Source organism: Pseudophryne corroboree, chromosome 1 (genome assembly GCF_028390025.1).
Source record: "Pseudophryne corroboree isolate aPseCor3 chromosome 1, aPseCor3.hap2, whole genome shotgun sequence".
Taxonomy (NCBI): domain Eukaryota; kingdom Metazoa; phylum Chordata; class Amphibia; order Anura; family Myobatrachidae; genus Pseudophryne; species Pseudophryne corroboree.
Window position 1 is genome coordinate 309,353,643 of NC_086444.1, and position 27,597 is coordinate 309,381,239.

General features: G+C 44.2%; 1 protein-coding gene across 3 annotated transcripts in view; it reads right to left on the minus strand.

The window, feature by feature from the left end:
* Positions 1–27,597, minus strand: part of SETD1B (SET domain containing 1B, histone lysine methyltransferase) — a 107,392-nt gene that overhangs the window by 35,606 nt on the left and 44,189 nt on the right. The window contains exons 7-13 of one of the 3 annotated variants that reach the window (XM_063964479.1): positions 13,606–14,376; positions 11,947–12,117; positions 9,162–9,249; positions 8,776–8,993; positions 5,676–5,754; positions 4,237–4,704; positions 1,921–3,432 (exon numbers count right to left, since the gene is read on the minus strand). In XM_063964479.1, the coding sequence (XP_063820549.1) occupies positions 1,921–3,432; positions 4,237–4,704; positions 5,676–5,754; positions 8,776–8,993; positions 9,162–9,249; positions 11,947–12,117; positions 13,606–14,376 (3,307 nt within the window). Of the gene's footprint in view, positions 1–1,920; positions 3,433–4,236; positions 4,705–5,675; positions 5,755–8,775; positions 8,994–9,161; positions 9,250–11,946; positions 12,121–13,605; positions 14,377–27,597 lie in introns of all 3 variants that reach the window. The other 2 variants (XM_063964478.1, XM_063964477.1) reach the window with 2 other exon arrangements.

Consider the following 27,597-nt stretch of genomic DNA (forward strand, 5'->3'; position numbering starts at 1 on the left):
CACTGCACCATATGGCACATACTGGTAGTCTCACGTTAAGAATAACAAAACCTGGATCAGACCCCATTAACACTGCTCCTTGGACCTGGGTTATTCCTGGGTCAGTCCCATTTACACTGAACCCGTGTTTGTCCTGCATGTCACTCACAGACGCCCCCTGGAGGTGGATCTCTGCAAATACAGCCAATCAGCAACTTTTAAGTTTGACCAGAGTCCGATAAGGTCATGCTGTTTACATTGCACAGTTACCCAGGTCCTTCCAGGGTTCGACCCTGGTCGGTATTTTTCAAGGTCCCTTTTACATCAAGCTGTGACCGTGGTAGACCTAGCAATAACCCGGTGGAAAAGGGGTATAATAAATATCCCTGTAACACCCTTTGTCATTACTTTAACTGTGGAACCCCATCTTTCCCTATTTTTCTTTCTGGACTTCTTCTCAAAAACAAAATAATAAGGAATTCTATCAAGAATTGGTATAAGAAACTCTGTTACAATTATAAGCAGCATTTTACCTGAATTTAAAGCGAATATATGCAGATTCTTTTTATTTATTTTCTCGATAATCTTCTACTTGGAGTAACTTAATGTTTTCAGACATAAGAGCATGAAATCCCCATTATAAATGCACTGGTGTGAAACAGCCCTGAAGGTGTTGGGGAGTGAGTTATACCCCTTTTGGGTCTATTACGATAGACCGTCGGACGGGATCCCGGTGCCAGGATCCCGACCGCCGGAATGCCGGCGAGTGCAAAAGAGACCCTTGCGGGCTCGCTGCGCTCACCACGCTGCAGGCACGATGGCGCGCTACGCTATTTATTTCCCTCCAGGGGTGTCCTGGACAGCCCAAGAGGGAGAATAGTTGTCGGTATACCGGCAGTCGGGATTACAATGCCGGTATGCAGAGCGCCAAGATCCCAACAGCAGGGATATAAAAGCACCTCCCACCCCTTTCACACAATTCAAAAACCCGGTATTGACCCGGTATAGTGCCGGGTTGACGCGGGTTGCAGTGCAATGTGAAAGGGGTCACTGCCGAATTCCCAGGTTGTCTGACCCGGTAATTTAACCCGGAATAAAGAAGGGTTATTCCCAGTCCAGGTGCAGTGTGAACGGGTTGCCGGGTTGATGCAACCTGGGACCTGTTCATAGTATAGGCAAAGTCGACGTGGAGATGATCTCATCTCCCAGCACCGCCTCTGCTCCTGATGCCGCGGTCTCCGACTCTGATGGCAACTCGACCCGGCATACTGCCGAGTTGGGAAGATAGTGTAAGGGTCCAATGTCCAATATTTACCTTTCCTTAACAGTGTTACACTGGAACTAGATACCAGGGTTCACCATAAACCCCAGACTTCTTAAGCTTGCAATAAATTACTATTACAAGTAGTCTGTTATTGTGGCGATGCAGTTGACATCTAGATTGATCATCCCTTCTTTTCTGAATAATGTATGTATGTAAAGACATCATAATAACACGGTCAGCTTCTCCTAGTATTCCCAAAAACAGCAGATGCAGTTCTGTATTAAGAACATATTGTCCATGTCAAATGCCACGTCATATGGAACATGTGTCTGGGACTAAATTAACGGGTTAAGGTCACACTAGCTGAACCAGCAACGGTCAATGACAATCTGATCACATGAAAAGCAAAGGACATGGATGCATGCATTATTACTGTAAGAGATAAATAAATAAATACCATTTGCCTTGAACAGTTGTCTATAATCTCTGTCTTGTCTCACCAAACTCAAAAAACCTTTGGGTATGTATTGTAGTTTGAGTTAATTCTATTCCCTGCCACAAATTACAGGGCTACACTTTGACACTTCATGTAAAAGCAGCCAACTGCTGCTATTGTTTGTGACTTTACTACCTGGTCCATACAAACCACAATTTAGAGTATCTTTATAAAAGGATATGAGGATGATAGACCCACAGGGTGTCATTGAGCCAATCCATGCCGTTATCTTGTTGTAGCAGCCTATCATAAGTAATGCACATAAACTTGATATCTTCTTCATCTATTCCTCCATTCCATATGTCATACAGTATTGTCATCTCTTCAAACTCTGATCGAGGCTTGAAGACAGATCGAGGTGGGGATAAATCAGGAGATATATCAACAGATTTTTTCTTGGTCCTCCAATTCCTTGTTTTTTTTAGTTTGGTAATGTCCTCCTCTTCCTTTACCGCTTCCCTCCACTGGTTCTCCAGCTCTTTCAATGGGACTTTCTGACTTATGGCTTCAGAGCTTGTAATAGGAGGGTGCTCTTCATTCCGAAAGTCTAACGGAAGTGCCGTAGGTTCTTTAATTCCACAGATTTCAATAGCTTCATTACTGAACACACCCTTACCTAGGGCAACTTCTGTTAATGCAATGATAGGGAGGGTTTCTGTTTTTTTCTCCCCATCATCATCATCACCACCATCCATTGCTAGGGCGGAAGGAGGGGGTCTTTTGGGTCTTCCGGGTTTCCTCCTACCTGTAGGAGGAAGAGAAGGTGAAGAGTCCTCTGTGGAAGGCAAAAGTCCTTTAGGTAGCTCAGACTCACTCTCTTCACTGAATAATTTATCATCATATACTGGCGTTTCAGATGATTCCAGATCATCAACCGTTAAACTGATGTCCTTTTGGAGATCTCTTGGGGGGCTTGCAAATGGGATTGGGGAAGGAACACTATTCATAATTATGGAAGCACTGGCTGGTTCTTTAAATGATTTTTCATCTGGATCATCAACTGACGGTTTCTTGCTTGATGGATGGCAGGGGAAAGTAGCATTAGATTCAGGGAAAGTTGGAGTGAAGTTAAAGTCCCTACCAGGAGTCCTTGGAATACCGCTGTTAATTATGCCAGGTGATTGAGAAAGGTAGGAAAATGGGCTTCCAGGAATGTGGGGAGATACAAGAGTCAAGCTATTACCTGTGAGAGGAGCATCACTACCAGGCGTTGCAGGTACAGTGTCAGTGCTTTGGGACTTCCCAAGGTGCGATGCTTTCACAGAAAATTCTCTGCCAGGTGTTCGTGGAAGTTCCTCTTCAGAGAGCATTTTTGTGACTGGTAAGTGACAATAGTTCTTTTCGTGATGAACTTGTGGCTCCTCTTCCCTACTGTGACTCTGTGTTAAGGGAACAGCAGCAAGAGCTACTTTGGGGACAGCTGGAAAAGGAACCTCTGAATCAGAATGAGCAGTTGCATCTCGTCCAGGGGTCCGAGGACAGAGCACATCATCCTCTGCAATAAATGGGGCCAATTTTACATGTAGTTGTCGAGTATCAGAGGAAATTTCTTCTGGTTTAAGAAGGATGCTTGGGTCGCCAAAAGCTCCAGTAGGCGTTAAAGGTCGAATGACTACAGTCTCCTGGGGCTCTGTATTTGGACTCTCAAGGACAGGCACCAAGTGAAGTTCAACATACACTTCAGATTGGTCTGCTGCAACAAGATAACAAAATGAAATTATTATTAATACTTCTCACTGTTATTGTACATGTCTATAGATGAAAAAAAGCATACAGATGCCTCCTCATACACCTAGTCTCAATAAGCCAAGTGGCACCAGACACCTGGTGTGAGTGAGCCACCAGGTCCCGTGCATCTTTTTAAGTCTTATTCACACAAAAAATGCAACTTAGGCACAAATGGACATGACAAGCCGCTTCATGAGACTGATTCATTTGATATATGACACATAACTGTGTGCGTCTGAGTCTGTATACGAATCCCAACAGAACTTGGCGTGAGAAAACACAAATATGCAAGTGTCATATATCAAATAAATCCGTGCAGTCTCTCAAAGCGGCTTGTCTCATACGTTTGTGACTAAGACACATTTTTCGGGGAATAAAGATATAAAAGAAGCTCAGCGCAAGGTGAAGTCGCATGGGACCTGGCACGCAAAGAATGGCTGTGCGATACAACTGAGCAATAAGTGTATAACAACACATCTGTAGCTGAGGTTGTGTAGGTTTTAACTTCCAACTAATTATAAAACAAGAGATTATCAAACCAATATGCAAGCCCCAAGTAGCTCAGATTTTTCTTATTTTTATTCTGTGCATCATTCTGAAATATGCACTACGGGGTTTAAGCAAGTGATAAATATCATTAGTTAGCACAGGTGAACTTGACTTTACCACCTACAAGACACCAAAGTGATCTTTATGTTTACTCAACCATCTGTTAAATTTACAAACAGATAGCCACGCACATTCATTTATACACAACCACATATGATACCTTCATTTGATGGTGATGGAGCTTTCTCAATATCCTTTCCATCATCCATTTCCAAAGGTTTATCTGATAACTCCTCGGACACTGTTTCCTGCTCAAGTAAATCTTTGGAATAGACTGGTGCATCTAAACCTGTATTATTCAGTGTTGAAACTTCCTCCACCGTTGATGGCGTAAGGTCTTCCACTGCTTCACCTTCTATCTCTCTTAGCTCTTCATCCACTGAAACTTTGGTTGGACTGCTTTGTACAGAAGGAACTCTTGACAGGTCATCATCTCTTTCTACCTCCACATCGTCATCATCATCATCGTGTTCCACATCTACTTCCTCATATTCAGACTCTTCCTCTTCATCTTCCTCCTCATCTTCATCTTCTTCAGATTCAGAACTGGATTCATACTCTGAGGATTCGTCACTTTCATCAGATGAGTCTGCTTCAGCTTTAGAAGAAGTCACACTGGTAGCATCTTCTATATAGAGAGAGACTGATATTAGTATTTGGTAGTCACTAAAACAAAACACCAGACTTGTGCAATAATGCTTTTATATACAATTAAAATAAATTCTATAGATATCAAGAAGAAACAGAAGGCATTGTAATAACTGATTATCAAATGAAAATGATTATCCACAATGAAAACTAATAATATTTAGAACATATGCCTGTAATTGCAGGTTACTTGTAGACTTAAAGGCTAATGCTACTTAAACTTTATCAATTCTTGACTTTTACTTAAATTTACCTGCTGAAATCTCAGAAACAAACCGTTTCTGCCATTTGACAGATTGTTGTGAATATCTGACTGACTTCCCCTAACACCACCTGCAAACGTGGAAACAATCAGAGCAGTCCACCAGTAGAGTAACAGGTTACATATGTTGCAAGAAAGATCACTCATTCTTAATACACCTGTCAAATATAACAAGTTTGTTTCTCGGCTTTAGACTGGCAATATCCAGCACAAGTCTTTGCACCTTTCCCTTTGTCTCTGAATCCCAGATTGGGGCAACGGCAGCAAACTCAGTTCATGTTATGGAATCATTTATTGTCTAGGGATACAATCATCCAAGACCACTGTTCTGTCTGGCTTCACTAAAAACCATGCATCTCGCACCTCCCTCTTTTAGTAGAGACCAGTCGAGGCTGTCTGTCAATAAAATTATCTGTGGCCAGTTAAAATATACATGACAGTTGCCCAACATAATGCATTTTCCTGAGCACTCCTATGGGGTTATGAGGCAAAATGTGTAATGGTGATATGTTTTCTAGCACTGTTATGCTACCATTGTCAGCACACACATGCCGATCATGTAGCACCCAGATCACAAAGAATTGATGTGTGAGAATGCAGAGCCCACCGAAATCATGTCATGAAATACATACACAAAAGCTTAGTAGCACATATTGCTGACAAACAATTTTCACAATTAGTACCATCACCTGAATCTTCCTCTTCTTCCTTCCCACTGGTTTCTGCACCATCATCTTCCTCATCATCATCTTCAATATAATGCTGCTCCTTAAATAAAACAACAACATGAAAGCGCATCAATATAAAAGTAAATTATTACTTGTCAACAAGATAAGATACATTTATAACATTTGTAGGTGTACTAATTATTTCAGAGAAAAATGAAAGGCTCTAGGAAAATAAATTCATATGTAAGTAAAATAAAATTTGTATTGACAAAGTATTTGTGTTTATTGGAACACTACCTAAATAGGGTTCTTAGGAAAGAAACAGGAACTCTATATTCTTCCCAAGGGTTTTTCACGAGGCAACCCACTACAAGTAAGCGCCAAGCATCCTGACTGTAACAGCTGCGGTATTGCAGCCCTGCGATGTGGTTACCAAGACCATGCAGCTGATCAGTTAATGATAAAGAATGTCCCGCAAAAAGGTGCTGCAGCAGTTACACAAGCCACCTAGAAGCAGAAGTGATTTCAGGTCCCATTGAGTAAGTCTGACTATGGCAGAGACATCCTTCTACTCCTGAGTGCACAAGTTAGTTCACATGTAGGTGAGGGGCTGCTTTTGTAAGAGTACTACTACTACTACAGTGGGAGTGGTCAGTGATGGTAGGTTACACAATGTCCTAATTAAAATGGAACTTGGAGACTGAAAAATTATGTTTCTAACAGCAGACCTGGCTATGTACTGGGGACCTTGGTGTGGGCATAGCCAACAGAAGGGCAGTCTTCCATGTAAAGTACATTAACTCAACCTAAATTTTTGTTTTGAAAGGCGGATACTATAAGGATGTCAGCACCAGGTTGGATACCAGTGCTATAAGAATGTCAGCACCAGGCTGGATCCCAAGCAGCAACTGCATCACTCACTGTACTAAGGTCTGCACTTCAGGTAAGACAGACACATTTTCTCTGTTAGAAACCAAGAGACTAGAGACCTGAACATTCAAATATCTATGTTTTAAACCCTTGTCCAAACCAGAATCCCCTTAGATCTTTTAAACCCTGTGGTAATTCTTGGTCAAAACAAGCTTCCAAGCCTTGAGCATGGTCTAAACCCCACTATCAAAAAAGCCTTTATCTCTAAGGCATCAACAGCCAGCCATTAAACACATCAACTCTGGTTAAAGAAGGTGCCCTGACTTGACCTTGTGTTCCTAGAATTAGGCCCTCTGTCATGCTAAGAGCTTCTGTGTACCTGGACCTTCTTGGACAGGACGATACCATCAGAATCACTGGAAAAAGGTATCTTTTACCTTTCTGAGCTAGTGCGGAACTGTCTCTACCATAAGAAACAGGTACATCAGATTGAAGTTCAAAGGAACTCACATAGGGGTCTATTCGTAAAAAAAATAAAAAATAAAAATAAAATGAATTGATACTTAGCACTATACATCGCATCGCTCCGATGCAATATATAATCGTTATAGTAAGTAGCAATTCCTGTATACTTACCCTTCCGGCGAAGCAATGCGGTGTCCCAGGCTCCAAAGATGCTCTCTTCTCCGGCAGTCCCCCTCTGCGGTGCTTGGAGTCAGCAGGCGGTTCCTTCTGCGCATGCTCCTCCGGCAGACATCCCGGAAGGCCGCAGAGGCTGTTGGGAAGCCAAGGGGCGGAGCCAGTGCTGGGTGCGGACAGAGAGCAGGGTAGCATTGAGCTTCCCTGCAGTTACCACACCACAGTTCAGGTTATGCCCTCCTGAGATGGCGAACCTGAACTCCATGGAGAAGTGGAAAGCTGAGCTTTCCGCTCCTACATGAATCACACTCACCATACAAAAGTATGGTGATGCCATTCAGCTGTGGAGCAGGGGGGGCGCTGAAGAAGTCAGTGACTTCTCCACGTTAACTTGCTCCATGAATAACATGAAGCAGAGAAAAGACCTGTTTTCCACAAAACTTTTCTCTGCTTTATGCATAGACCCCATAGCGTGAAACTTCTGCGGATCCCTCATCCTGGATCATAAGCGCAGAAATTTGTGGTCAGCTGAGATGCCATTGTGCCATCAATTAAACAAAGGTAAAGTGAGGCCCCTACCAAAATGAACACAAACTTACTGTAAATGTGGTCTCAATCTTCCATAAAGTAGCAGTTTTCAGAATAGGAATTGTGGTAGGTTTGCATAGGAGAGCTATGGGAATATTCACTTTATCTGTTAATTCCCATTTCACCATATCCTCGCTCTAAAGAAGATAAAGGGAGGGAGGGCAACTTCTGGGAGGACCTATAATTTATGATCAGCCTTTGTAGTGACTCATTCAGCTCTCCTCCAAACCAGCAGGAGAGAGGAAAGAAGCTACATTTGTTTGTTTGTTGAACTGCAAGATGTCGGATTCTCCAACCCCTTGCTTTCCTTGATATTTAGTGTGTCTGATTGCATGCACTGAATCATCCACTCCCTGGCTTCTTATTTGTAATCCTAATTAGGACACAAGAAAACCTCAGGGCCAGAACTTTCCTCCAGTGATTAAAACTCATAGTCAGACTCCTCTAAAGCCTGGTGAACTCCCAGAAGCTGTTACTACAGAGATCTAGACATGATGGAAAATGTCAGAACCCTCTCTAAGGAAGAGGACACATGAAGCAGACTCTGCTCCAACTATGCCACCAAGGCCAAGCCAGTTTATTGGGTGCAGGTGACATGGGGCTAGAGTATCCAATCACTCCCATGGAAGGGGTAGAGGATGGAGATTTCCTGCTTGGCTCAGCTATGTCAGTGGGTGCAACTGCAGACAACACACCGTAATTGCTCATAAGCTTAACATAAATGTAAAAGCAGCAGAGAGAAAAGAGCCCAGCTCTGGCGGGCACTTAAAATTGCGGATAAGGTCCTGGGCAGACTCTGGGATTATAGAGGTGTATTTGCAGGTAACTTTAGTAAGGACAAGGTCCTGCCATTACACACTATAACCCAGTGTGTCCACTGTCCCCCATAGGATGAATGAGAACAACAGAATTAATGACACATCCATCGCTAATAATAGCCATAACTGCAAAGTATCACTTAACAAGCATTAAAATACGGGCAGCAATTTTTTGTAACACTTGAAAAAATAAGTAAAGTACACACTTTACTGGACAGGGCTTCATCGGAGTCATCATCTTGTTCCTCATCTTTCTCAGGTGTTACATCCTCTTTATCTGAGGGCTCTTCCCCCTCACTTTCCACCTCTTCTTCCCCCTCGCTGTCCAGGGGTCTTGCTGGCCTCCTGCAGACATTAACTGAATCGGTGTCCTTCTTAGACAGATCTGATATAGTGTCCAGCACATCTCTCTCTCGTTCACACTCTGAAAAGTGATGCCAGATTAAAACAATTAACGTCACCCACTAATAGCAAAGCAGTATCAGAAGATATAATGTTTAGGAATAAATGAAGCACTAATTTAATAAATGCAATTAAAAGGAAAAGTACACTCAGTGCAAAGTATAAACCTCTGGCAACTTTAAATGCAAACCTTCATCTTCCTCATCTGCAGAAGGTGAGGGACGAATTCTCTTCTGGTCTCCAACCAGTGCAGCTTCAGGTGGTGCCTTCCTCTTAACCTATGTGAGAGAACAAATAGTTACCTAAGGCCCGATTACATCCAAGGATTGGTAAGCATACATCATACTGAGTACGTTTTTGGCCTTACACAGAGTACAATATTTGTTTTCCTGTTTTTTTTTTTGTAAAATAACCCTTGAGATGCGCTGGAGCTAAGATAATGGGGTGTATTTATGTGAACGGCGGCCAGCAGTCCGACGGTCACATGACCTCCCCCAAAATCACGCCCCCTCACTATCCCGACGTGCGGCATGCCGACCAACAGGGACTATTTCCACTTGTGGGTGTCCATGACACCCATAGAGTGGGAATAGAACCCGTGATGACCGCACTCGCCCCTACCCGCCAGGATCCCAGGGTTGGTATGCTGACCGGCGGTTAGGAGACCATCGGTCAGCCATACCACACCCAAGATAACAGGTAGTATACAATGCTGTTAGTGACTATGAGGAGAGTACTAAAGGTTCTTAAAAGGTTACTTTCAAATGGTTGATTCTTGCATTTTTTTAATGTATTTTCTATTAATGATGGATACATGGTATCCAGCAAGTGTTTTTTTAGCACATTAACACCTCGCCATAGTGTTCCACATCATGTAACCCATCACTAAGCTTTTAAGAGAAATTCACCTGAAAACTGACAAGTCTTGATTGATCAAATTACACCATTTAAACCCGGCCAAGCGCATGATAATTCATTGGGAGGGTTATGCAGATGTTCTGCACAGTCACCCAACATTTTTAACTTCAATATTTTCCCTACGTTTTCACTTGCTCAGGAAGACGTGCGCCAAAAAATGCATTCTGGGAAAATGCAATACAAGCTAGGCATTGACACGCAATTTCTCTCCTGCCTGAATGGACACTGACCCCTCAGAGCCCACATGCACAGACACAGAGCTGCACTTTGTCATTCTCGTGTATCCTACACACATTAGAGTGGTACAGTAATGACTGCACAAATTGTGCTAGTCATTTGGTTAGAATAATCATAATATATTGGGTCATTTTGTGCTGACATTATTAGGTATGGTGCCATGTATCTTGCCTAAATACAACATCATATCTTTCAAATATTCTAGTGGCTGGGCACCATATGGTACCAAGTAGTGAGCAACTCAGATGTGTAAGCATACATGGAATGTTAAACCTGCTGGTTTAACATCACTTTTAAGCACTGATATTGAGCTAGCAAGGGCTGAAGTACATATGTTGTAATATAGTTCAATTGCAGAACACGGCAACGTAGCTAACTTAGCAGGGATGAGTACAAAGATGAGCCACACTGGGAGCAGGCAGAAGCTGGTAGTTCAGACAGAGTGTTACACAGCTGAGCAATACTGGGGGAAAATAGAAGAGAGAAGAAACTCTCGTTTTTTTGGGGGGGCACTCATTGAACAATGTAGTCTAATAAAATCTAACTTTTAATTCATCATTAAAATACTATACCACAAAACAAAACAATAACACTAACATACATTTAATAATCTGAATTCATACCCGTATTTCCGTGTGAAATATATTATTTTAGGTACAATTGGTTGAATATCACCTATACCTGATAATATCAGTATCACATAAATAATTAGGTACTACTTTATTAACAATGTGAGGGTGGAATAAAGTAAGTACCACAAACAACTGTTGGTCCAGATTCAGAAATACCGATGATTATGTGTGCCACAACCAAGAACTGACCAAACCACACCTTATGTTTCATATGAATTTTTAGATGATATCACATCCACAAATCTGTGTGGACTATTGGGCAGTGCAATTCTTGGCAATAAAATGGGGTTGGTTGAGTCTCAATTAATCATGTGGTCGTGACAACAATTTCTGGTACAACTCAGTACAATACTGGGAGCAAGCAGACAGAACCGGGAAGTTCAGATAAATCAGACTGGTACACAAATGAGCAGGGGCAGATAAGTTACAGACAGAAGTAAGTAGTCAAATGTGTCAGATCGGTGCACAGTATAACTTCAGTATCAGAGCGGGTTGAGCAAATGATCCAGTCGGACTAGCAATTTTATACTAACACCAGACCAGCATCTCACTATCTCAGCCAGTGGTTGACTCTGGCAAAGAAAGGCAAGCCATAAATCCTTGCCAGTCTCTCAATTGTTTCATTTCAAGAGGGATGCAGCAAATGTGCAAGGGCAAAGGGGCAACACATCCTAATAGGCTCTTAGTGCTTAAACTCTTGCTGGGTTGGGGCTGAAATGTCGGCAGTCGGGATGCCGGCAGTCAGAATACTGACCGCGGCATCCCGATTTTTAGAATCCAGACAGAGGTCAAATAAGTGTACTAACCCTCTCTCCCCTAATCCTCCCTTACCGTGCCTAACCCTTCCCCCCTACAGCTTAGCCCTAACCCTCCCCGGTGTGCCTTAACTTAACCCCCCATTTCCCGCAGCCTAAACCAAACCCTCCCGCACCCGTAGCCTAACCCTTACCCTTCCCATGGGTGCCTAAACTTAAACCCCCCTGTGGCTTACCTCTCCGGTGACCCGGCAGTCACTCGTTTGTGATCCCACCTGTCGGGATGTCGGCACCGGCTTTCCAAGCAGTATAGGGATTCCTGACAAGATCCCACTCTTGCTGGAGTTCCCAGTACACCACAGTATGATAAAACTGCAATGTTCTAGATGCTCAGAGACACAATATTTTAAAAGATTTAATGTTAAGTATTTACCTTAAATGAGGGCAGTCTGATTGCTCCGCGTAAGCCAATGCCCAGTCCTATTCCTTCAAAGCCCAGCCCTTCTCCTTTGTTCCAGCTTTCTAGCAGACTTGAGGTTATTTGGTCCCTCGGCTTTGGTTTTTCTTCATCTTTGTTATCCCCGGACTTTACTGGGGTCAGAGACTGCTAACATCAGTGACAAAGCAGGAGAGTAAAACATGTTAGGATCTATATCCATGTGCTCATGGGAAAGATTGCATTGGAAACACATGTAGCAAGTTACAGAGATTTTTCTTTAAAAAGTAAAAAAAAAAAGCAAATAAAAATACATAAAAAGCAAAACTAAAGAAAAAAAGCTTTCCATGTATACAATGGAAAATTAAAGGGATTGAAATACCCTTACGTGAATCTGTATCATTCATACACATACAGAGTTCTAATTAACTATACATCTCATTTACAATGTTTTCATATAAAACTGTACAGTGTGTTTAAATCAAAATCTCACAACATAAGTGTTATTAAGCAGTATTACTGTAATTGTATATTTATGTGCAGAAGTATACACAATGCTTAAGGAGCTTATAAAGTCACCTTTAGGAACAATAACTGGAAGTAATGTTTTTCTGTATGAATTTCTGACAACATTTGTAAAGCTCTCAAACTCTCACCATAAGGTCAGACCACATCATCTCAATGTAGTTGTGGTCTGGAGTTTGATCTAGCCATTAGAAGTCCTCAAGTCATTTCTTTTACAGACATTGGTGGCAATTCAATTATGCTAGGAATCTACACGAATGGGCGCGCCATGGAGCAATTCAATTATTTCTCTGTTTGGGTGCAAATTAGTATTTAACGCGCCTAAAAGCACCGTGTTTAACTGCACAAAGTAGAGGCTGCAAGAAAAAAATGTGTCTGCTGCAGCTAAATCGCATCTGATCAGAGCAACAACTGAATTACTCAGACAGACACCTATTTGTTTAGAAAGGGGGCGCCCGGCAAAATTGAATCTCCCCCATTGAGTTGAAGATTTGTTGGTGTAATTAGGATCATTGTCCTGTAAGCATAACTCAATTACGGCCTGGAAATGTTATTAGGAATACCAATGAATTTAGTGGCAAAGCAATAAGTGCACAGGATGTATTATTTTACACTGGTCTCTGTTGTTAATTATAACATTTAAATTCTAGGTTTTTTTTTATTTTTTTTTATAATTTATAAACCATATTCAATAAACAATTGGGGGCGATTCAAATGTTCTGGGCGCCCCCAGCTGGATGCCTATATGAATGGGCGTCTATCAGAGCAATTCAACTGTTGCTCCGATCAGATGCCGCAGCAGTCTCTTTTTTGTCGCAGCCTATGAAGTTGCTAAAAAAAAACGTATGAAAAGTCCGTAGTTTGGGCACCCAAACAAGGACTTTAGACGCCCAATCAAGCTCGGTAGACTGGTTTAGCTGCTTTGCGTGGCTAAACCCGGAGCTGTCATGCACAGTAACTACTAATGGGCATCTGATCAGAGCAACAATTGAATTGCTCGGATAGATGCCAATTCGTATAGAAGTCTATTCGCATAGAGGTCCAGAACATTTGTATCACCCCTACTATGTACAATAGACACAAAATTACAGACAAAACATGGAAAGATATTTCAATAGTAATAACACTTACCTTTGCTAAACGCTCCTTTTTATCCCACCACTCATCAAATGCCCTAAATGCAACCACCTCAATCATTTTTCTGTTCAAATCTCTTTTCATTATGGCTTTAAGTTCTTTAACGATGACCTGCAGCACTCCATCCACAGTGGCCTTGTGAGGATCCTCCTTTCTGTGCTCGTAGCCTGGGGGTGGCACAGATGGGTCAAACTTTGGAAAAGGAGGCCAAGGCTGCCCACGCGAGAGAGGTGTGGACATGGTTAAAGGCCGGTAAGTATGTTGTGTGCCAAATGACATGGAATTCCCCATGAAATGGTGGTAGGGGTAAGTATTTTGTCCCTGCATCATACGGCTGAGCATCTGAGTCTGCATTTGAAAAGACATAGGCATTCCGCCCCATTGTGTACCAAGGGCACTCATCATGTCACCCTGTATCATGGGGAACATATTTTGATGGTATGGTGGTGGAGGTGGTAAAATGTGTGGTGGAGGAACCCCAGGTGGAGCTGGTAATGGAGGAGGCGGTACTGTAACTGATGGGTGGGTTGGTGGAGGTGGTGGAGGGAGAGGAGGTGGCATGGGGAACCCAGGCTGTGGTGGAGGTGGAGGTGGTGGTAGTGGAGGAAATCCAGGTGGTAGGATAGGAATGACTGGGGTCATGACGTTGGAAGCGGTGACTGCTGAATTCATGACAATGGATTTGTCACATTCTTCACTGGTGATGGGAGAAGTGTTCATTTCATCATCTGAGATTTCCATGTCCTCTCCCGAAGAAGGATGACCCTATTTAAAGCAGATACATTTCCGTTAGAAAATCATTGCAGCTAGAAGTGATCTAGATTAACTTCAGGATACAAACAGCCATTATTTTCATTACTTTACTTGGGTAAACAGATTTACAGAATTTATTTATCTTTATTTACATTTTTTGCTAAAAACAAGTTTAGTTTACTATTGCTTCAAAAGCCATCCCTGACAGATTCACTATGCTATACCGGCAGCCAGGATGTTGGCCGTCAGTATACCGTCAGCGGCATCCCGGCCACCAAGATGCCGGCAGCGGGGCGAGCACTAGAAAGCCCCTTGCGGGCTCGATGCACCTGCCACAGGTTATATTCTCCCTCTATGGGTGTTGTAGACACCAATAGAGGGAGAATAGCCTGTATCGCCTTAAATGAAAATGTACTGTTAATGGTTGTAGACCAGTCATAGTGCTATACTAGCTACATCTTTTTACATGTTACAAAAATTATTACTTGCATTTTATTATTTTCTGCATTATCACACAAAAAAACGTGCTTTTACTTGTCAGGGAGTATTCACATTTTGTCACAAAAAGCACCAAAACTTAATTCCACAACTATCACATTAAAGTGCACCTGTAATGTTGGGAGCAGTTGCACAGCTAGAATGAGGGAACAGCAATTAATGGCATCACCTGTTATTCATTCTTTGAAATCTAACGTTTCACCAACCCTTCTGTACCAGGGAGAGCAGCTGGTTCTTTTATCCTCTGCTACGACAGTCATACAAAAGCATACAAAAGCATTGCACTACTGCTGTAACTGCACAAAGCAGTGGGGTTGAGACAACCAGTGACTATGAAGCAACTGCACAAACTATTTCACAATGTGTAAAACCTTATTGCCTTATCATGTTGAATACGCTAATCATGACAGCAAGGTATATTCATTTACATCATCACCCAGTCACACACATTTTATGTCTGAGCAACTACAGGTTGAGTATCCCATATCCAAATATTCCGAAATACGGTATTTTCTGATGGCTCAATGTACACATACTGTGTTTAATACACAAAGTTATTAAAAATATTCTATTAAATTACCTTCATGCTGTGTATATAAGAAGTATATGAAACATAAATGAATTGTGTTTATTTACTCAAACTTTGTTTAATGCACAAAGTTATTGAAAATATTTTATTAAAGGACCTTCAGGCTGTGTATATAAGGTGTATATGAAACATAAATGCATTCTGTGCTTAGACTTGGGTCCCATCACCATGATATTTCATTATGGTACGCAATTATTCCAAAATACGGAAACATTTTGGATATGGGATACTCAACCTGTATACCACCTGTGGTAAAAGGTGTCTGTGTAGTAAGAGGTCACAGAGGCCTACACACCCAAGTGTACCACTCCAAAATGGAGCTGTATCAGCTAATGCACTATGGGACTAATTCGTGTTTGTTCGCTCATGCCTACGCAGCTGCATTTTTCTAGGTTACAGACTTACTAATCATCGCAGGTGAAGCTGCCGCCCAGAAAAGAATATAGACGCCCACTGAAGCCACCACAAAGTCCTCAGCAACTTCATACACATATGCAACACTGACGCAATAACAAGGAACATCGACACCTCGAGTGAGTCCATGGTCACACAGGTCACTCCTCGAGTGAGTCCATGGTCACGCAGACAGGCTGCAGCAGTAGTGACGCTGGTGCAGTGTTTCTCTACATACATAATCGCACCTGAAGGCATATGCACACCACGAAAACAGCCATGACATGACTGCGTTTTTGCTGCCAATCCCTGTTACCTCCCCCAATCGGTCTCTTCCCGTCAATCACTCCGCGTTAAAAATGTCACTACGACCACAAAGGTACCTTTGCGTCTGCGCAGTGTGATCGCGGCACATGCACAGCTTGACGATTATTGCTCAGTTGTGTGAATATCGGACACTGCCTACAAACATGAATTAGGCCCTATGACAACAAGTTCCTGAGCTGACCAGGATAGGCTGTCCATAGTGAATTTGGGTACAGAGTAGATGTGCAGGGTAACCCTGTCACAGTAATCATGGTAACCATATTATGTAAAGCTGGTTGCTTTTTTTAATAGAGGTTACTAAAACCCCATACACAATACACATAGAAAGTGGAATTAAGTAGGGTTCTATGTAATGACACAGGGTCAATAGCACACCATGCCCATCAGTGTGCAATAGAAAAGCAGCATAAGACAAAACATTACACTAAATGAACTTCAGCAAGTAAAAAAAAATAAGAATTTACTTACCGATAATTCTATTTCTCGTAGTCCGTAGTGGATGCTGGGGACTCCGTAAGGACCATGGGGAATAGCGGCTCCGCAGGAGACTGGGCACAAAAGTAAAGCTTTAGAACTACCTGGTGTGCACTGGCTCCTCCCCCTATGACCCTCCTCCAAGCCTCAGTTAGGATACTGTGCCCGGACGAGCGTACACAATAAGGAAGGATTTTGAATCCCGGGTAAGACTCATACCAGCCACACCAATCACACCATATAACTTGTGATCTAAACCCAGTTAACAGCATGATAACAGAGGAGCCTCTAGAAAAGATGGCTCACTACAGCAATAACCCAATTTTTTGGTAACAATAACTATGTACCAGTATTGCAGACAATCCGCACTTGGGATAGGCGCCCAGCATCCACTACGGACTACGAGAAATAGAATTATCGGTAAGTAAATTCTTATTTTCTCTGACGTCCTAGTGGATGCTGGGGACTCCGTAAGGACCATGGGGATTATACCAAAGCTCCCAAACGGGCGGGAGAGTGCGGATGACTCTGCAGCACCAAATGAGAGAACTCCAGGTCCTCCTCAGCCAGGGTATCAAATTTGTAGAATTTTACAAACGTATTTACTCCTGACCAAGTAGCTGCTCGGCAAAGTTGTAAAGCCGAGACCCCTCGGGCAGCCGCCCAAGATGAGCCCACCTTCCTTGTGGAATGGGCTTTTACAGATTTTGGCTGTGGCAGGCCTGCCACAGAATGTGCAAGCTGAATTGTACTACAAATCCAACGAGCAATAGTCTGCTTAGAAGCAGGAGCACCCAGCTTGTTGGGTGCATACAGAATAAACAACAAGTCAGATTTTCTGACTCCAGCCGTCCTGGAAACCTATATTTCCAGGGCCCTGACAACGTCTAGCAACTTGGAGTCCTCCAAATCCCTAGTAGCCGCAGGCACCACAATAGGTTGATTCAGGTGAAACGCTGAAAACCACCTTAGGGAGAAACTGAGGACAAGTCCTCAATTCCGCCCTGTCCGAATGGAAAATCAGATGCGGGCTTTTACAGGATAAAGCCGCCAATTCTGACACGCACCTGGCCCAGGCCAGGGCCAACAGCATGACCACTTTCCATGTGAGATATTTTAACTCCACATATTTAAGTGGTTCAAACCAATGTGACTTTTGGAACCCAAAAACTACATTTAGATCCCAAGGTGCCACTGGAGGCACAAAAGGAGGCTGTATATACAGTACCACTTTCACAAACATCTGAACTTCAGGGACTGAAGCTAGTTCTTTTTGGAAGAAAATTGACAGGGACGAAATTTGAACCTTAATGGACCCCCATTTCAGGCCCATAGACACTCCTGTTTGCAGGAAATGTAGGAATCGACCTAGTTGAAAATTCCTCCGTCGGGGCCTTACTGGCCTCGCACCACGCAACATATTTTCGCCAAATGCGGTGATAATGTTTTGCAGTTATATCTTTCCTGGCTTTGATCAGGATAGGAATGACTTCATCCGGAATGCCTTTCTCCTTCAGGATCCGGCGTTCAACCGCCATGCCGTCAAACGCAGCCGCGGTAAGTCTTGGAACAGACAGGGTCCTTGCTGGAGCAGGTCCCTTCTTAGAGGTAGAGGCCACGGATCCTCCGTGAGCATCTCTTGAAGTTCCGGTTACCAAGTCCTTCTTGGTCAATCCGGAGCCACGAATATAGTGCTTACTCCTCTCCATCTTATAATTCTCAGTACCTTGGGTATGAGAGGCAGAGGAGGGAACACATACACTGACTGGTACACCCACTGTGTTACCAGAGCGTCTACAGCTATTGCCTGAGGGTCCCTTGACCTGGCGCAATACTTGTCGAGTTTTATAAACATGTGGAAGACTTCTGGGTGAAGTCCCCACTCTCCCGGGTGGGGGTCGTGTCTGCTGAGGAAGTCTGCTTCCCAGTTGTCCACTCCCGGAATGAATACTGCTGACAGTGCTATCACATGATTTTCCGCCCAGCGAAGAATCCTTGCAGCTTCTGCCTTGCCCTCCTGCTTCTTGTGTCACGCTGTCTGTTTACGTGGGTGACTGCCGTGATGTTGTCCGAATGGATCAACTCCGGGTGACCTTGAAGCAGAGGTCATGCTGAGCTTAGAGCATTGTAAATGGCCCTTAGCTTCAGGATATTTATGTGAAGTGATGTCTCCAGGCTTGACCATAAGCTCTGGAAATTCCTTCCCTGTGTGACTGCTCCCCAGCCTCGCAGGCTGGCATCCGTGGTCACCAGGACCCAGTCCTGAATGTCGAATCTGCGGCCCTCTAGAAGATGAGCACTCTGCAACCACCACAGGAGAGACACCCTTGTGCTTGGTGACAGGGTTATCCGCTGATGCATCTGAAGATGCGACCCGGACCATTTGTCCAGCAGGTCCCACTGGAAAGTTCTTGCGTGGAATCTGCCGAATGGGATTGCTTCGTAGGAAGCCACCATTTTTCCCAGAACCCTTTCATTGATGTACTGAGACTTGGCTCGGTTATAGGAGGTTCCCAACTAGCTCGGATAACTCCCTGACTTTCTCTTCCGGGAGAAACCCCTTTTTCTGGACTGTGTCCAGGATCATCCCTAGGAACAGAAGACGAGTCGTCGGAATCAGCTGCGATTTTGGAATATTGAGAATCCAATCGTGCTGCCGCAACACTACCTGAGATAATGCTACACCGACCTCCAACTGTTCCCTGGATCTTACCCTTATCAGGGAATCGTCCAAGTAAGGGATAACTAAAATTCCCTTCCTTCGAAAGAGTATAATCATTTCGGCCATTACCTTGGTAAAGACCCGGGGTGCCGTGGACCATCCATACGGCAGCGTCTGAAACTGATAGTGACAGTTCTGTACCACAAACCTGAGGTACCCTTGGTGAGAAGGGTAAATTGGGACATGAAGGTAAGCATCCTTGATGTCCCGAGACATCATGTAGTCCCCTTCTTCCAGGTTCGCAATCACTGCTCTGAGTGACTCAATCTTGAATTTGAACCTCCGTATGTAAGTGTTCAAGATTTTAGATTTAGAATCGGTCTCACCGAGCCGTCCGGCTTCGGTACCACAACAGTGTGGAATAATACCCCGTTCCCTGTTGCAGGAGGGGTACCTTGATTATCACCTGCTGGGAATACAGCTTGTGAATGGCTTCCAAAACTGCCTCCCTGTCAGAGGGAGACATCGGTAAAGCCGACTTTAGGAAACGGCGAGGGGGAGACGTCTCGAATTCCAATTTGTACCTCTGAGATATCACCTGAAGGATCCAGGGGTCTAATTGCGAGTGAGCCCACTGCGCGCTGAAATTCTTTGAGACGGGCCCCCACCGTGCCTGATTCTGCTTGTAAAGCCCCAGCGTCATACTGAGGGCTTGGCAGAGGCGGGAGAGGGCTTCTGTTCCTGGGAACTGGCTGATTTCTGCAGCCTTTTTCCTCTCCCTCTGTCACGGGGCAGAAATGAGGAACCTTTTGCCCGCTTGCCCACGAAAGGACTGCGCCTGATAATACGGCGTCTTCTTATGTTGAGAGGCGACCTGGGGTACAAACGTGGATTTCCCAGCTGTTGCCGTGGCCACCAGGTCTGAAAGACCGACCCCAAATAACTCCTCCCCTTAATAAGGCAATACTTCCAAATGCCGTTTGGAATCCGCATCACCTGACCACTGTCGTGTCCATAACCCTCTACTGGCAGAAATGGACAACGCACTTAGACTTGATGCCAGTCGGCAAATATTCCGCTGTGCATCACGCATATATAGAAATGCATCCTTTAAAATGCTCTATAGGCAATAATATACTGTCCCTATCTAGGGTATCAATATTTTCAGTCAGGGAATCCGACCACGCCAACCCAGCACTGCACATCCAGGCTGAGGCGATTGCTGGTCGCAGTATAACACCAGTATGTGTGTAAATACATTTTAGGATACCCTCCTGCTTTCTATCAGCAGGATCCTTAAGGGCGGCCATCTCAGGAGAGGGTAGAGCCCTTGTTCTTACAAGCGTGTGAGCGCTTTATCCACCCTAGGGGGTGTTTCCCAACGCACCCTAACCTCTGGCGGGAAAGGATATAATGCCAATAACATTTTAGAAATTATCAGTTGTTATCGGGGGAAACCCACGCATCATCACACACCTCATTTAATTTCTCAGATTCAGGAAAACTACAGGTAGTTTTTCCTCACCGAACATAATACCCCTTTTTGGTGGTACTCGTATTATCAGAAATGTGTAAAACATTTTTCATTGCCTCAATCATGTAACGTGTGGCCCTACTGGAAGTCACATTTGTCTCTTCACCGTCGACACTGGAGTCAGTATCCGTGTCGGCGTCTATATCTGCCATCTGAGGTAACGGGCGCTTTAGAGCCCCTGACGGCCTATGAGACGTCTGGACAGGCACAAGCTGAGTAGCCGGCTGTCTCATGTCAACCACTGTCTTTTATACAGAGCTGACACTGTCACGTAATTCCTTCCAACAGTTCATCCACTCAGGTGTCGACCCCGTAGGGGGTGACATCACTATTACAGGCAATCTGCTCCGTCTCCACATCATTTTTCTCCTCATACATGTCGACACAAACGTACCGACACACAGCACACACACAGGGAATGCTCTGATAGAGGACAGGACCCCACTAGCCCTTTGGGGAGACAGAGGGAGAGTTTGCCAGCACACACCAGAGCGCTATATATATATACAGGGATAACCTTATATAAGTGTTTTTCCCCTTATAGCTGCTGTATTATTAATACTGCACATAATTAGTGCCCCCCTCTCTTTTTTAACCCTTTCAGTAGTGTAGTGACTGCAGGGGAGAGCCAGGGAGCTTCCCTCCAACGGAGCTGTGAGGGAAAATGGCGCCAGTGTGCTGAGGAGATAAGGCCGCCGAGAAGGGGGCGGAGCCTATCTCCCGTTTTTCTGTGTATTCTGGCAGGGGTTAAATTCATCCATATAGCCCAGGAGCTATATGTGATGCATTTTTTGCCATCCAAGGTGTTTTTATTGCGTCTCAGGGCGCCCCCCCCCCCAGCGCCCTGCACCCTCAGTGACCGGAGTGTGAAGTGTGCTGAGAGCAATGGCGCACAGCTGCAGTGCTGTGCGCTACCTTGTTGAAGACAGGACGTCTTCTGCCGCCGATTTTCCGGACCTCTTCTGTCTTCTGGCTCTGTAAGGGGGCCGGCGGCGCGGCTCTGGGACCTATCCATGGCTGGGCCTGTGATCGGTCCCTCTGGAGCTAATGTCCAGTAGCCTAAGAAGCCCAATCCACTCTGCACGCAGGTGAGTTCGCTTCTTCTCCCCTTAGTCCCTCGATGCAGTGAGCCTGTTGCCAGCAGGTCTCACTGAACATAAAAAACCTAAAACTAAACTTTTCACTAAGCAGCTCAGGAGAGCCACCTAGTGTGCACCCTTCTCGTTCGGGCACAAAAATCTAACTGAGGCTTGGAGGAGGGTCATAGGGGGAGGAGCCAGTGCACACCAGGTAGTTCTAAAGCTTTACTTTTGTGCCCAGTCTCCTGCGGAGCCGCTATTCCCCATGGTCCTTACGGAGTCCCCAGCATCCACTAGGACGTCAGAGAAATGTATTTTGGACTAAAATGTCTACTGCAGAGGTTCCCAAATGCAGTCCTCAAGGCACCCTAACGGTCCAGGTTTTAAGTATATCCATGCTTGGTCACAGGTGAATTAATTAGCACCTCAGTCAATTTGATTTAACCATCTGTGCTAAGCCATGGATATACTTAAGACCTGGACCATTTGGATGTAATCAGCTCCTAACGGTCATCTTTCAAACTCCACCTACAGTATACAGTACAGTATATAGCCTTGTCTGCCATGATGAAGTTATTTTCTACTAATATTCTCAGGAACAGGCTTCCCCACTCAATACACATGTCAAATTACTGAAGTAATCCAACTGCTAAATAATTCATTTAGATGTGGGCTAGTCTCCCTTGTGGGCAATTCTATTAATAAAAGGTCCTCAGAGCACTGACCTCATCCAACAAAAGAAGGGAATCCCTCACTCCACTTCCAAAGACTTGTCATGTCCTAAAGTTGGAATGACTATATACAGAATGTAAAGTGGATTAAACCTAGTGATAAAATCAATTAGATGCAAGTTTGCAAACCACAAAACTCACATACATCTCAGCAATGCTAGCACCAGCGCGATTCAATTACAAATGGCGAGGTCATGCGACTGTACTACAATAACTGACCTAGAAGAATTGCATGAGAGGTGGGGAAATCATCCTGGATCACAAAAAATGTGTCATGTAAGATGACATGACCATATAGAAGGCTAGTAATGACCATAAGGAAAGTACCGGAGACAGGGCTTAAAGTGGTCTAGGAGAGGTGGTGGTACGCATTTCCCCGGCCGCCTACCCCCCTTCCATTAGGTAGCGCCAGGGCCGGTGCTAGCGTTTTTTCAGCACCCCCTGCAAACTATAAATTTGTGCCCTACCTCCTATATTTCACAAAGACAGTGTGCGCTGAAAGCATGAAAAGGAGCGTGGTCTCACCATTAAGGGACGTGGCCACACAATAGTACTCCTAATTCAAATTACGCCACACAATAGAACAAGCTTTTTAAATTACACCACACGTAGTGCCCCCGATTTCATATTACAGCACATAGTAGTACCCCTTATTGACATTAACACACACAGTAGTGCTCCTTATTCACTTTATGCTACACAGTAGTACCTCTTATACACATTACATCACACAGTAATGCCTCTTATACACAATGCCTAAAGTAGGAGTGCCCCTAATACACAATGCCACCAGTAGTAGTGACCCTTAAACACAACGCCCACAGTAGTAGTGCCCCTTACACATAATGCCCACAGTAGTGCTGCTTATACACATAATGCCCACAGTAGTGCTGCTTATACACATAATGCCCACAGTGGTGCTGCTTATACACATAATGCCCACAGTAGTGCTGCTTATACACATAATGCCCACAGTAGTGCTGCTTATAAACACAATGCCCACAGTAGTGCTGCTTATACACATAATGCCCACAGTAGTGCTGCTTATAAACACAATGCCCACAGTAGTGCTGCTTATACACATAATGCCCACAGTGGTGCTGCTTATACACATAATGCCCACAGTAGTGCTGCTTATACACATAATGCCCACAGTAGTGCTGCTTATAAACACAATGCCCACAGTAGTGCTGCTTATACACATAATGCCCACAGTAGTGCCCCTTATACACAACTCTGTCTCTATCACTCCAGCAGTTTCCCGCCTCTCTGTGTCCCTTCAGCCCCCTCTCACCTTGTCTTCAGCATGCTTAGAGCCTGCTCCTCTTTGTGGCTCTTCATCACTTCAGCAATGGTATGACATCAAATACGCTGTGCCACAAAAGGAAGCCGCTGGGACCTAAGGCGGCCCGGATGAATGCAGGCTGACAGAAAAAGGGGCTGATTCGAATGTTTTTTCTGTGGCCACCACTACAGGGTGCCCAGCAGCAGCAATTCAAGTCTTCTGCTGTTTGGGCACCCAGCAGCCGCAGAGCACACAATTTTTCTCACAGAGTCCTGTGAAAAAAATGTGTATGAACTGGGCACTTTTGGCATCCAAACAGGAGTCTGAACGCCTAAATCACGGACTTTAGATGGCCGAAACCGGTCTGTTTGGGTGTGACATGCACGATGTGTATGGGTGCCCAAACACAAATTGAATTGTGACAGTTGTTTTGGAGTCTAAAACATCCCCGTTTAGACAGAATTTTTAGATGCCCAAAACAAATGAATCGGCCCCAAAGCGCGTGAGAGTACCAAGTGGGGCAGGTTGCAAGGGGAGGAGGACCGTGGAGCCGTCAGGACCTGAGGAAGGGGGAAGCTGACACAGCTCATCAGCGACACTAGCGCCGTCCACATCATCTATTGACGTGGGTGGCAGGATGGGCTTTCCTGTTGGAATTACTGTGCAGGGCCATGGCAGAGGTGGAACTAGTTCCACCTACCATTACAGGTGATGGAACTCCGCTGCAACCCGTTCCTGACCACTTTAACCCCTTACTGGAGATTCTTAAAAGGTGTCAAATTATTGATTTTTGCATTTTCTATTAATGGTGGAAATATTATAGGCAACAAGTGTTTTTCAACAAATTAAAATCTTTATAGTAATTGGCGGTTCAGAAATATGTAAAGTGATTTTACATTTTTTTTTATAAAAGTTTAAAAAAGCTGGGTTAAAAAAAAAACACACTTTTAAATCTCAATCCAATCAGTCGCGATTTACTTGCGGGTGCAAGTAAGTGCAGCTATATGACGGAGGTACTGCTGAATTCGCAGTCTTTTGTTCGCAGCCCCATAGGGCTGCGTACAATAAACCAAGACTCTGAGGAGGGCGCATGCTGATACCACTGCTGCCGTTTACACATCGTCGCAACAGCAACTCTTAGTTAATTGGATTGAGCCCATAGAACCCATCTGCAAGCTAAACCTCCTCTCCCATCAATACAATACCTCCACGTACTTGTTCCACATCATTTAACCCATTATTGAGTTTTTTAGAGAAATTCACCTGAAAAAAGAGATGTCTTTATTGGGAAAATGACACTGTATAAACCCAACTAAGTGTATGGCCATTTATTGGGAGGGGTACACCACAGGTTTTGCACTGTCCCCTAACATTTTTACCTTAAAATACAGATTTCCCCCACCTTTTCACCTGCACTGGGTAGTGCAAACAAACACATTTAACTGGGAAAATGCAATGCAAGTTTGGAACTGAATTGCCATTCACGGTGCAAACTCACCATGAATAAAGCTTACAGGACCAAGCTGGCTCCTAACCAAATTGACCCCTTAGGCAAAAAGGAGGCCTTGGTCCTAAGAACAGCCCGGTGATATATGAAAATATTAAAGCTAGATTCCCAAGTTCTGGAAATATTTGGCCTGTACAGCCAGCCAGCCCCCCCCCCCCCCCCCCAAAAAAAAAGAGGTCTGCAGTTTCAACTCTAGGGGAGAAAATTCAATTGTTTTACCCCGTGGAAACCACTAGGTGGCGCAAAACAGAGCAAATCAATTGCAACAGCAGTGAGGATGACCTTTCTTCTCGCAGCCTCCTGAGGTGAGTGGAGAAATATGTGAAAGTTGGCACTTTGGTTGTCCAAACGGGCATTTGGATGCGCAAAGCAGGACTTTAGACAGTTTTACCAGTTTTGCGTGGCTAAACCCTGTCTGTTTGCGACATGCGTGATATGCCTGTGCGCCCAAACAACAACTGAATGGTGACAATAGTTTGGGCGTCTAAAAAGTCCAGTTTAGATGAGATTATTAGACACCCAAAACAACTGAATTCCCCCCCTATGGGTTCAAATGGGGCACCTTGTAAGGTAATTAAGACCTAAGGATCCATAGGAGGAACAAACGGAGAATGCACATGCAGTAATGCTTGCAAAACAAAGCTGTACAACAATTTCTTCTGAAATAAGAACGACAGGGCCAAGATCTGAACATTTACAACCATAAAGCTTCCAGAGAATGTTTGTACAATAACCTTCTTGGCCAGCTCAGTGTTACTGGAATCACATGAACACTTTCACTTTCTATTTTCATTGGGACCCATGGAAGCATTGCTAACAGGAAAGCTAAAAAAATATATAATCCATATGTCCAAAACAGTGTGTACTGAAAACATTTTAAGACTCCTTGTCTGAGTACTAACTTTTGGAAGAGAGAACCAATAACTGCAGTTAGGGCATGAAAGTTGAGAGAATCAGCTTACAAGTTGTTCACATCACGGTCAGCTTACAGACGCTGGGATCCCGACTGCCCAAATGCCGACAGGGTGGCGAGTGCAACGCTCGCCACGCTGCAGGCACAGTTCTATTCCCACTCTACTGGTGTGGTGGACACCCATGAATGGGAATAGATCCTGTATTTTGGGATACAGTGTGTCGCCATTTTAAGCAGTCGGGATTCCGGCGCTTGTATCCTGACCGCTGGGATCACGACTGCCGGTAACATAACCGCATCCCCTCTGATTACAATGTTTAACATTACTAATTTCTAGTATATTGATAAGGAACGGACTTTAATCTTGTGACCACAGACCTGTGTATAGCCCTGTAGAGCAAGAGCCATCCACAGCCCTGAGGACAGTCATCACAATTGTTCACTCTCAAGTGGTGAATCAATGACCTCTACTGAGGTTGTCAATCTTGAGCCACTAGAAGAGTGACTGACTCTCCATTGAAGACAACATGAATGATCTGGCAGTGAAGTGATGGTCTGACTTATTCATTTTCAGTAAAATGTGAACCTGAAAAAGCAATAACCAACTTCTAAAACTGTGACATGAAAATACACCTTCCCCCCCCAGAAAAAAAATCCCCTTCCCCCAACGTGTCCTAGCTGTTAATCTTAACCAGTGTAAAGCCCTGCAGTGCAAAAGGTACGGGCCCAAGAGGCTTTTAAATGCCACATCTGCTTCCCAGCATTAAGCCAAAGCTGCACATAGCGACCACCAAGGCTATATAATCAGTCAAATAGCACCACCACTTCAGACACTGGCTTCGTTTCTTCTTAACCTTCAACAATAGGTCTGATGCAACTGGCTCCTCATTGTCCTGAATGCTAAAGGGCTGCCGTATGGATGCCACCAAGTTGTGTGCCCCTTGCCTACTAGAGGAATCCTTGTCAAAGTATGAGAAAATCTCTAGCCCCATATCATCAGCCACTTCACCTTCCTCCTGAGGAAAAAAAACACCCTCTGATTCATCCTAGGACTGGACCACTGTAAGCCTGTGGAGTTTGTATACTACTTTTAAAGGGAATATTAGAAAAATTAATTCCAACTAAGAGGACACATTCAATTAAGATGGGTTCAATAACCGGGCAGAAAAAAGCCAATGCCTGACAATTCGGCCAGAGTATCCGAGTATGCTGCACCACGGCCCAAAACCAGTGGCAAATAG